Raw genomic sequence first — 12001 nt, forward strand, 5'->3', positions numbered from 1 at the left:
AAAATGATAAAAACTTTATTTGTACCCCAAAATGGGGCCATTCAAAAAAATACAACTTGTCCTGCAAAAAAGAAACTCTTCATATGGAAAGTCTTCATATGGCTATGTTGACAGATAAAATAAGGCCTATGGAAGGGGATATAAAAATAAATAAATAAATAAAAAGTAAAAAAAAAATATGTCATTCTGAAGAACACAATAGGCCATATCCTTAAAGGGTTAAATTGTTGCATGTGGAAACAATAATTAGATTATCTTGAATAGAATCAGAGATCACATATGTCATCAGAGCTCCCACAATGCATTGCTGTCTTATGAAAGGAAACCAGCAGAATTCTGTGTACAGCTCTGGATGTTAGCAGAACATATTAGATACCTGCAATAGTTTGCATCATGTTGTAAGTCTCTGTGAAGATTGTATTTGTCCCTATCCGCTGAGCAGTGGAGTACCCAATTTGAAAACCGTATGGAACCACATTGAAATCCGTATGCATTGACTCTCCATTGAAAACCATATGACAAACAATGCATCTGGTTGTGTTCGTTTTGCATCTTGTACCGGTTGGTCCGGGTGAAAAACCGTATGGAAACCATATACTTTTTTTTTTTATTAACATGGGAGTCAATGGGAACCGTACAGAACCGTATGTGTGTACGGTTCCATCCGGTTTGCACCATACAGTTTTTGACTTTGCACATGTGCAGTGCACACCTAAAGTTTTTTTCTTGGAATTTCAATCAAACAAGTGAAACTTTATTCATAATGGAGTGAAAAGTTAAAAATGTATACGTTTTTTTTCTTTAAAAAAACAGATGCAACCAGACATCATTTTTCAAATCATAAACGGCAAAATGTGTACACACGTTTTGATACAGTTTAGTCCAGTTTTGAGGAATCTGTTGTTCATCAAAAACCTGATACGGGAATTTTACTGCAATAACGTGGTGTGAACCCAGCCTAACCTTTAGATGAGACTGGACATAGATGTACGCATTGATTGTGGTCAGGGTGTATGAAGCACTCTCACAAGCTGAGCGCAATTCATACCAAATCATACCGCTAATGCCCAGCATTTACCATTCAGATGCTGTGTTCAAAGTTGATTATGAAATCTAGAGTTGTTAAAATTGTGCGGATGCTCCTGGGGGCTGATCTGGTTCACCGCGACGCATTTGCGGGGTTTCAATCAGCCTGCATGACTGCCGGAGTGTCCTTACTTGCCTATGTGCCATCCTGATGGTGCTCTGTTTCTTCAGCTTTGTCTACTAGCGCCCGTAACACTGATCAATTCTGTACTAAAACACAGCATTGTCCAGTATTTGCGATCTATAAAATAGTGAATAACTTTTTTTTTTTAAAGTTCGTCAATGTGGATAATCCCCGTCAATAATAAAAGTTTACATAATATTATAGTATTATACCCCTTTTTTTCCATTTTTCAAATAAAATAATGTAAAAAAAATAAACCGAAACGTATTTGGTATCACCACATTCAGAAATTTCTAAACTTTAAAAATATAATGTTAAAAATAAACATAAAAAAATACCAAAGTCCAAAATCGCAGATTTTCAGTCAATTCAAATATCAGAAAAATATTAATAAACATCGGTCAAAAAATCCCATAGAAACAAAAATGGTGCCAATAAGAACTTCAGATCACGTCTAAAGGGTTAAATGCTGGGCAGCAGCGAGATCGCCGCTGAGACTGAGCAGAATATACTGAGCAATATCAAGGTACAAAATTAAAACATAATAAAAATAAAGGGGGGGGGGGGGGGTTATGATGGGCGCAGTGAACTGCGGCCCTAGATATCGTATCCCCTATCCACTGGGGACCCCCGCAATCTCTCCTGCAGCTCCCACTTGTCATCAGCCTCACGTAGCGAAGATCGCTCAGTGTCTGATGACTCACGATACAGGGGCTGGAGTATTGTGATGTCACTGCTCCACCCCTCGTGACGTCACGCCCACTCCCATAGGCTTGCATTGAGGGGGCGGAGCTGTGATGTAACAATACTCCGGCCCCTGTATCGCGAGTCATCAGACACGGAACGATCTTGGCTACGTGAGGCTGATGAAGTGGGAGCTGCAAGAAAGATTGCGGCGGTCCCAGTAGGGGGACCTCCCACGGTCAGACATCTTACCCCCTATCCTTTGGATAAGGGATAAGATGTCTAGGGCCAGAGTACCCCTTTAAATGTTATAATCCTCCCAGTTCACTGCTCCCAACATGTTTTAAATTTTCTGATACAAAGATTGCCTACACCTCAAGGGCAGTATTCACATTAATAAATTGGTTGACTGAGACCGTGCTTCAATTATGAACCAAATTACACCAAAGTACAGCTTATGTTGCATAAAATATAGTGCATCAAATATTTCCCACACAGGGCCCTTGTGGGGAAAATAACAGTTGCAATAAGAATAAGTGGGGAGAGCATAAAACAAAAATTAATAGACAGTAAAATTGTGTTGTGACCGATAGTCAGGCAATTTGGAAAATCTGATAGTCCGGAAAACCAGATGGAGTAGTCCAGCAAATAAGAAGATGAAATAGTCCAGAGAATAAGAATAGTATTTCCAGATGGTGGATTAATGTGACATGAAATTAATATTACCGGATAATTGGAGGTCCCACTCTGGTGGGCTGCTTTGTGAGCGCTTGCATGCGCCGGCATGTCTGGTTCTGATGGCACTCGAACCCGGTGTATGACGTGCTCGTCTGCAGTAAATAGAAGGTAAACGAAGTAGATGGATCCTGCTGGGTTATCTCGTGGTGATAGCGTGTGACGTCAGCAGTGGACGGAAACAGATCACAGGATCAGCAGTTCTCTCATAGCAGGCGGACCTCGATAGTGGTGAGAGATACCAGTGGCAGCCGTTTTTTTTTGATTAAAAACAATCTTTAGTGCTGGTTGGTATAAAAGTCCATAGAGCAGTCACTCTACACAAAGGCTAAACGCGTTTCGGGGTGCTTGAGAGCAAAGTAAATGACCCCTTCCTCAGTAGCTCTCACCACTATCGAGGTCCGCCTGCTATGGGAGAACTGCTGATCCTGTGATCTGTTTCCGTCCACTGCTGACGTCACACGCTATCACCACGAGATAACCCAGCAGGAACCATCTACTTTGTTTACCTCTGATTTACTGCAGACGAGCACGTCATACACCGGGTTCGAGTGCCATCAGAACCAGACGTGCCGGCGCATGCAAGCGATCACAAAGCAGCCCACCAGAGCGGGACCTCCAATTATCCGGTAATATTAATTTCATGTCACATTAATCCACCATCTGGAAATACTATTCTTATTCTCTGGACTATTTCATCTTCTTATTTGCTTGACTATTCCATCTGGTTTTCCGGACCATCAGATTTTCCAAATTGCCGGACTATCGGTCACAACACAATTTTACTGTCTATTAATTTTTGTTTTATGCTCTCCACACTTATTCTTATTGCAACTTTTATTTTCCCCACAAGGGCCCTGTGTGGGAAATATTTTATGCACTATATTTTATGCAACATAAGCTGTACTTTTAATAAAATTTGGTTCATAATTGAAGCACAGTCTCAGTCAACCAATTTATTAATGTGAATATTGCCCTTGAGGTGTAGGCAATCTTTGTATCAAATATTTTATTTCGTTCTCACACCTAGGGTATAGGTGTTTTCTAGCCTACTTCACCTCGGTCAGTATATAATTGTCAGCTGCACCACCCACTTTTTTATTATGTTTTAATTTTCTACCTTGATTTTGCTCAGTATATTCTGCTCAGTCTCAGCGGTGATCTCGCTGCTGCCCATCATTTAAAGGAAATCTGTCATCAGAATCACCTGCACTAAACCTGTTACACAGTCTTGTAGTGCGGGTGATCCTGATTAAAACGCTCCTTACCTGGTTAAAAATGGTTCAGCGCTTCTTCAGATATCTTTATTTTTAGTTTTCTGTTATTCCCTGGCTTGGGACTCAGTGGGAGGTGTTATCATCTGGGACTCGGCCACACGTCATTCTAGCTGGGCGGAGCTGCCGCCCGGCTCATGAATATTCATGACCTTATCCTCATGCGCGGTCCTCCCCACCAGACCTAGAAAAAGGAGTTAGATTAAGAGGATAAGTTCATGAATATTCATGAGCCGGGCGGCAGCTCCGCCCAGCTAGAATGACGTGTGGCCGAGTCCCAGATGATAACACCTCCCACTGAGTCCCAAGCCAGGGAATAACAGAAAACTAAAAATATAGATATCTGAAGAAGCGCTGAACCATTTTTAACCAGGTAAGAAGCGTTTTAATCAGGATCACCCGCACTACAAGCCTGTGTAACAGGTTTAGTGCGGGTGATTCTGATGACAGATTTCCTTTAACCCTTTAGACGTGATCTGAAGTTTTTATTGGTACCATTTTTGTTTTTATGGGATTTTTTGATCGATTTGACCCCTTTAATAAGATCATGAGAGTGATGCCAGGAAAACCCAGGCTTCCTGAAATAAGTTGAAAATGAATAATGAATAAAGATTTCATATTTGCTGACACTCTCCTACTCTTTGTCACTTGCATTTTTGGTGTCTTTCTTGCTTTCTTGCTTGTGCTCACTTGCTTGCACTCTCTTACACTTTCTCACTTGCTCTTTTATACTTGCTTGCATTCTTTACGTGCTCTTTTGCTTGCTCACATTCTCTTGATCTCTTCATTGCTTGCTCTTTTGCTCTCTTGCTTGATCTATTTCACTTGCTGGTATGTTTGCATTCTCACTTGATTGATCGCTTGCTTGCTTATGTTCTCTTGCTCACTCTCTTGCATGCTTGCTTAATAATTCTCCTGCTCGCTTGCAGTATTGCAGTAGAGATCGACTTCCAGGGGATGGTGGGTGTCCACGGCGCTGACCCGGGACGGACACGTCAAGTAGGTAGAAAGAGATTTTATAAAAATAACCCAACGCATTTCACCACGCTTGCGCGGCGAAACGGGTTGCATTATTTTAATAAAATCCCTTTGTACCTACCTGACGTGTCCGTCCCTGGTCAGCGCCGTGGAGACCCACCATCCCCTGGAAGTCGATCTCTCCTGCTATCTGCTTGGTTGGGAGGCTGCAGACCAGGCCTTATCACTCACTCACGCTGACCATTGTTGTGTGTGAGCTCACACAACCACCTGGGGTAAGAGGCTTGTATAAAGAATTTTCTTTGCCACTTCTACCCGGGTGGTTTTACGCTATGAAGCGCTCTCTCTTGTTTTTATCGCTTGCAGTATTGACCTATTCCTGGTTGAGACATCCGGCCTTTGGTCGGTCCTGCTCTGGTTCACGTAGTGCTATTGGTAGTAAAAAGAGTACTCTTCTATCCAGTGAATGGCTGCATGCAGAAAGACAAAAGAAAACCAATGCAAAGAAATTATTTTTTTAATGGAAAACATTCCTGTTTGCCCATTATACACCAGACCAAATACAGTCCATTGTTCTAATTTTTCGTTATACCAGTTGGTACATGACGGCGGATCTGAGTGACTTCTTGGGGGCCTTGTGCTTGTTTACCTGGCTTGATGTTGTTTACTTTTGTTGCCTTCCCTCTCTGCTTTTCCGACTATCGGGTCAGTTGGTACCTACTTCCTCTGACCTTGAGCTTTATTGCTAGGGATTGAACCTTGTCTATTATGCTCTTTCTATTGGAGTGTACGGTGTTTCCTTCTAATGTACATTTTTATCAATCTCTTTGGGGTGCTATGTCACCTATTAGAAATCTGTTGTAGTTATTTTGTTAAAATGTCAAAACGCTGCTTTGTCAGAAAAAAAAAATATAAAAAATTACATTCAGGTTACCATCAATTTTGTCCAGGCCAGTTTCTTTTTTTTCTCATTCTGTTAAACCACAATTCATAAGCAATGTCAGATTTTCATCAGACAATTTTCAGTAAATTTTTATTCATTATTACTTTATTGTGGGGATTTTTGTCTTCAACGGAAGGGTACCAACAATTTTGTCCACATCTGTAGGTGAATTGGTCATGCCGCTAATAAGAAAGGGTATGCAAAGACATTTGCCCACACTGTTTATTTTGTGTATATTGTACATTTTGTGTATATTGTACATTCCATACTGTAGCCCATTTGCTCACTTCTCCCCTTTATGTTTAGGTATATTTTATACAGCAGCCATAGTTGGACCAGCAGTGGGTTATCTGATGGGAGGATTCTTCCTAAATATGTACACTGAGCTCAACAGTCTGTAAGTAACTGGATGTGACAACTGTCTTTATTCCCCATAGACACCAATCACTGCACAGCTTTCAGTTCTCAAGAGTAGGATATGAATCGAAAGTTGTGCTGTGATTGGTTGCTATGGGCAACAAAGACAGTTTATAAATTGTGGGGTGTTCCTGGTATGTTGTGTTAGTATCTACAAGAAAGAGCAATCAGTGACTAGATCAGGGTCATGAGGGCTCATTGCGGTGTTTAAAAAGTAAAGGCTGGTCCATCTGGTCCAATCCCACCGAAGAGTTGTATATGATAGAAAGATGTCTGATCACAAAGCTTGCTAAGTATGGAACTGGATAGCCACAGATCAGACAGGATAGAATAACAGAATGTCTTGGTAGACAAAAAAAACATTTTGCCTCTCTAGTCTTCCAAATATTCTGAATTATATGAATAGTCCCTGGTATTATCTTATATGAAGGATAGCCTTATGCTTATCCCATGCATACTTAAACCCCTTCACTATATTTTCAGATATCACTTATGCAGGAAGGCTATTCCATGCATCCAGTAAAGTAATACTTCCACATATGACTTTTAAACCTTTGCCCCTCTAATTTAAAACTATGTCCTCTTGTGTTAATTTTTCTTGTGGCTGGCCAGGTGCATGTGTGTCTGTTACCTGACATAGAGATAGCACCAGGATGCACTATGGAAAGAAGACAAGCCAGCGGAGACATTATGATAGCCACTATTCTGCTGGAGACCATCTTGAGTCCTGACATCATGTGGATGTTACTGTGACACATACCACCTACCTTAACATTGCACATCTGTATAGGGAAACGCCCAGTTTAGAAGAGGTTTGCTATGGGGATTTGCTTCTAAACTGGGCGTTTCCCGAGACAGGTGTCATCAGAGAGGATTTAGACAGAAAAGAACAACCTTAACTTCAGAAGCTCATAAGTACTGAAAGGATTAAGATTTTTTTATAGAAGTAATTTACAAATCTGTTGAACTTTCTGTAGCCAGTTGATATATAAAAAAAAGTTTTTGCCTGGAATACCCCTTTAAGGTCCAGGCCTGAATGGGTCAGAGCAAGAGGGTGACCTACACAGTACTAGGCTTTAAATGGGCATGGTCATTTGCAAAAACTTTTTGAATAATGTACATTATGACCCTCATTTACTAAGAGTGGAGTGTAGTTTTCTTTGTGGGTTTTAATTCCCTACAAGTATTTTCCCATGGTATTTACTAATGTTTCCCCTACATTTTGCCTTTTTTTACATCTGCTCTAAGCTGTTGGGTTCTCCAGAGCTCAAATCCACCACATTTTCTGTGCACTGAGGAAAAGCAGGGTTCTGTACACTGAGGACAAGCAGGGCTCTGTGCACTGATGACAAGCAGGGTTCTGTGCACTGATGACAAGCAGGGCTCTGTGCACTGAGGACAAGCAGGGCTCTGTGCACTGAGGACAAGCAGGGCTCTGTACACTGAGGACAAGCAGGGCTCTGTACACTGAGGACAAGCAGGGCTCTGTACACTGAGGACAAGCAGGGCTCTGTACACTGAGGACAAGCAGGGCTCTGTACACTGAGGACAAGCAGGGCTCTGTACACTGAGGACAAGCAGGGCTCTGTACACTGAGGACAAGCAGGGCTCTGTACACTGAGGACAAGCAGGGCTCTGTACACTGAGGACAAGCAGGGCTCTGTACACAGAGGCTCTGTGACATGCCCCCGGCTCACACAGCAGGCTACTTGACAAGCCGGGATGCACAGAGCCCTGCTTGTCCTGCCCTCACTTCTTATGTTTGGTCTCCTCAAAGAGACGCACAGGCAATAGCAGGGACAAGAAACATTTTTAAGTGTATATTACATACATATATTGTTATTATGTACATTATATAAAAAGTTTTTGCAAATGACAGGTATACTTTATTGTTATTGTTCATTTATGTTCCATAAAGCATTAACCTAGCAAATTAACTCTATCTCCTATGTACACTGTGTACACTCTATTCCAAAACAGATTTTGTTAATATGGAGATGGAGTCCCATAAGTTGCTTATCTATGTTTTTACCTTTGCTTAATTTATTACAGCACTGATCTGACACCTGAGAATCCTCTGTGGGTAGGAGCCTGGTGGATTGGCTTCCTGGGTGCTGGTGCAGCTGCAATCCTCATCTCCTTCCCGATACTGGGATATCCACAGCAGCTGCCAGGTACTTATCACTGGGAATAGATAAGTACAATTGACGTCAGTAGATTCACCCAACCTTTATCAATCTGTCCTTCCCAGAATACTTATCATATAGAGATCCCCATACAGTGTAAATTCTCCTGCTCATATGTAACAATTAATGGAAGGTAAACTGTACATATACAGTCGGGTCTTAAAGCATTTAGATAGTTATACAATTTTCATCATTTCGTCTCTACACCACCAATGGATGTAACACAAGATCATCAATATGTGGAGACTATTAGCTTTTTTCCAAAGGGTTTAACAAAGATATTGCATTCACTGTATAGGAATTATAGCCATTTTCCATAGCTTATCCACGGTCACAGGCTAAGAAATAAGTGACCAATCTGCAGGTTCATGGTCTTGAACAGCCTGATACCTCTATAGTTCATGATATATTAGGAGATAAAAGGTCTGGATTTGCATTTGGTAGCTATTTATAGGAATACTCAATGTGTTGTTCAAAGAGGAGTCAAGGCAAAAGTAAAAGTGAAAAAAAGTAAACCAATTCATTTATTTATTTATTTAGTTAAAAAAGGAAATCATTGGTTAGATTAGTAACACCAAAGGGCCTGAAGAGCATGGAAGATAAATAGAGGGGCTTGATATGAAGATTGATTGATATGACAAAAGGAGCTGAGAGCAGCATATGTTTGCTATGGGGATTTGCTCCGGCTCTGGACAGTTCCTGACATGGACAGTGGTGTCAGAAGAGAGCACTGTGGTCAGGCAGAAAAGAAATTCAAAAAGAAAAGAACTTCCTCTGTAGTATACAGCAGCTTATAAGTACTGGAAGGATTAAGAGTTTTTAATAGAAGTAATTTACAAAGCTGCTTAACTTTCTTGCACCAGTTGATTTAAAAAAAATTGTTTTCCACCGGAGTACCCCTTTAAGTCATTCACATTCTCAAGGAAGAATTCTACAATCACAACATGCCTTCATAGATCATTGGCATAAATCCACTGGATACACTGAAAAGAAAAGAAAGGCCAGAGAAAACTTATGTAGAAAACAACCAGTTCTGTTACAGTATTTTCTGGCAGACTAAACTATGGCAATAGAACAGTATGGTTAATGGAAGGACAGGATCCTGATCTGCAGCATGTCAGAGGCAGCATTATAGAATGTATAGGCACATAAAGCGGCAACGATCATCAGGGTTTATTGATATAGTGGCTATGGAAAATGGGGCAGGATGAATTCTGAAATGTGTAGAGCAAGACTTTCTGTTCTTAATCAGTCACATGCTGCAAAATGATAGGACAGCGCTTCACGTAGATGGAGAATGACCCCAAAATATATCACAAGAGCTTCTTATAAAAACAGGTCCATCACCTGACCTCAACTTGATGGAAGAGAATAAAACACAAACAGGCAGTAAGTAAAAACATCTACACTAAAGGCAGGGAAAACATCTCAAGGAGGAAACAACTCCATATTTCACGCTGACATTGTCTGCAAAATATCTACATTCAGGTATTAACAAAATACAAGTTACAGTGATGTAAGATTGTCCAGTTACTGTGACTTTGGAGGGAAAAATGGTTGTAATTCCTAAAGATTTCTAGAAAACCTATTGAATGAAGGTAAACGTCCCCACTTCTCTCACATATTGATGACTTTGTTATCTCCATTGTGGGATGTACAGAGATGAAATTATGAAAATCAACACCGTCTAAATACTACTCGACTGAGTATATAGTGACATTTTTACTGTCATCTATTTCTATACTTTTAAAGTGGACTTGTCAGCAGAAAAACAGGGTTGTTAATATGGCTGCATGATATATCGCAAAAGCAATCGAATCACGATTTTAGCTTTTTGTGATATAACGATACAGCCCCCCGGGAAAACTTGCATTTATCTGCTCGGGCCGGCTCATGTGTGCTGCTGCAGGCGGGGGCCGGCCAGAGCAGGTAAAAACAAATTTGAATTCTAAAATTCAGTGTTTCCCAACCAGGGTGCCTCCAGTTGTTGCAAAACTAAAACTCCAAGCATGCCTGGACCGGTAAAGGCTGTCTGGGCATGCTGGGAGTAGTAGTTTCACAACAGCTGGAGGCACCCTGGTAGAAAAACACTGAATTAAGTAAAAGGGAGAAAAATAAAAATATACTTCTGCTCACCTACTCCCGGTCCCTGCAGATGCCGTTACTCTCTGTGCGGTCCGGTGTCTCATCTCTTCTCCATACAAGTAATAGGACCTTTCCATTTTCAGCCAATCACTGGCTGCAGCGGTGTCACATGTCAGGCCAGTGATTGGCTGATGGGGAAACAGCAGCAAACACACTTGGTTGGTGCTTTGAAAACCGCCCGGGAAACCTAGTGTATTGCTGCAGTACAAAATGTGACAGGGGGGGGAATGTGATAGGGTGGGGGGATATGACAGGGGAAGACTGACAGGGGGGGGGGATGTGACGGGGGGAATGTGACAGGGGGAGGTATGTGACAAGGGGGGAATCTGATGGGGGGGGTGTGACGGTGGGAGGAATGTGACGGGGGGGGGGGGGGGGGAGGAATGTGACAGGAGGGGGGGGGGGGGTAGATGTGATGGGAGTAGATGTGACCATGAGGGGAGAATGTGACAGGAGGGAGATGTGAAATAGGCAGTGTGCATAAAATGTGTGGATAGTTGTAAAATGAAGGAGATTGGTCATGGCAGGATTTCACCATTTATTTATTATATTGCATCGCATATCGATATCGCAATATTTAGACCCATAATCGCAATCGCACATTTACCCCATATCGTGCAGCCCTAGTTGTAAATAAGACCATGGCTAGATTTCAGGCATACTATAGTCCATTCCAGACCTGAGATATAAGCCTTTTTGTTAATATGAAAATAAGGCATGTTTTTCTGCTGACAGGTGCCCTTTAAAGCCCATGTTCAAAGACCCTGGCTAGTCGCCATTTTCCCCAATAATGGGTATAGCTGTAGTACTTTCTTCAAATGTTCTAAAAACGCATACAGAATCTAGACAGTCAGTGTAATGCTGGCCATCTAATGTGTATGGTGCACTCCCCATTCTTCTGCAAAAAGGCAACAGTCTGAGATGTATTCTAAGTTATACTGAGTATGCATGTGTATAGGGGGATTGGGAGAGAGACGCTGACAACTATCTTGTATAGCCAACTTAAAGTATAGGGGATAAGTTTTAGATTGCGGGGGGGGTGTTCCAAGCACTGGGACCTCCCGCGATGTCCTGTTTGGAGCCCCGGCTCCCCTTCACTTCGGCTCTCCCATAGAGGGGGCATGGCGGCCCCTGCTTCGGGCGGGGGTCGTGGCGCGCCGCTGTGAAGGGGAAAGCGGGGGCTCCAAACAGGAGATCGTTGGGGGGCCCCCAGCGCTCAGACCCCCCGCGATCTACAACTTAGCACTTATCCTTTGGATAGGGGATACATTTTTTTACATGATACTACTTCTTTAATCATCAACCTTAGACCAGAATATATGTCTTTCCCATTACTGCAGAGACCCCATGAACACTGCTACTATTTTGTTTGTAATCTGTAAATATGAAGACACATAATAGTGCATAGGAGCTGTATAAACAATACAGT

At 41.9% G+C, this 12001-nt stretch overlaps 1 protein-coding gene across 3 annotated transcripts in view; it reads left to right on the forward strand.

Moving 5' to 3' along the window:
* The window catches only part of SLCO4A1 (solute carrier organic anion transporter family member 4A1), a 64466-nt gene that overhangs the window by 20607 nt on the left and 31858 nt on the right, over positions 1 to 12001 (forward strand). For all 3 annotated transcript variants that reach the window (XM_056548551.1, XM_056548553.1, XM_056548554.1), the window contains exons 3-4: positions 6131 to 6221; positions 8294 to 8415. In XM_056548551.1, the coding sequence (XP_056404526.1) occupies positions 6131 to 6221; positions 8294 to 8415 (213 nt within the window). The remainder of the gene's footprint in view (positions 1 to 6130; positions 6222 to 8293; positions 8416 to 12001) is intronic.

Source organism: Hyla sarda, chromosome 12 (genome assembly GCF_029499605.1).
Source record: "Hyla sarda isolate aHylSar1 chromosome 12, aHylSar1.hap1, whole genome shotgun sequence".
In the NCBI taxonomy this organism is placed as follows: Eukaryota; Metazoa; Chordata; class Amphibia; order Anura; family Hylidae; genus Hyla; species Hyla sarda.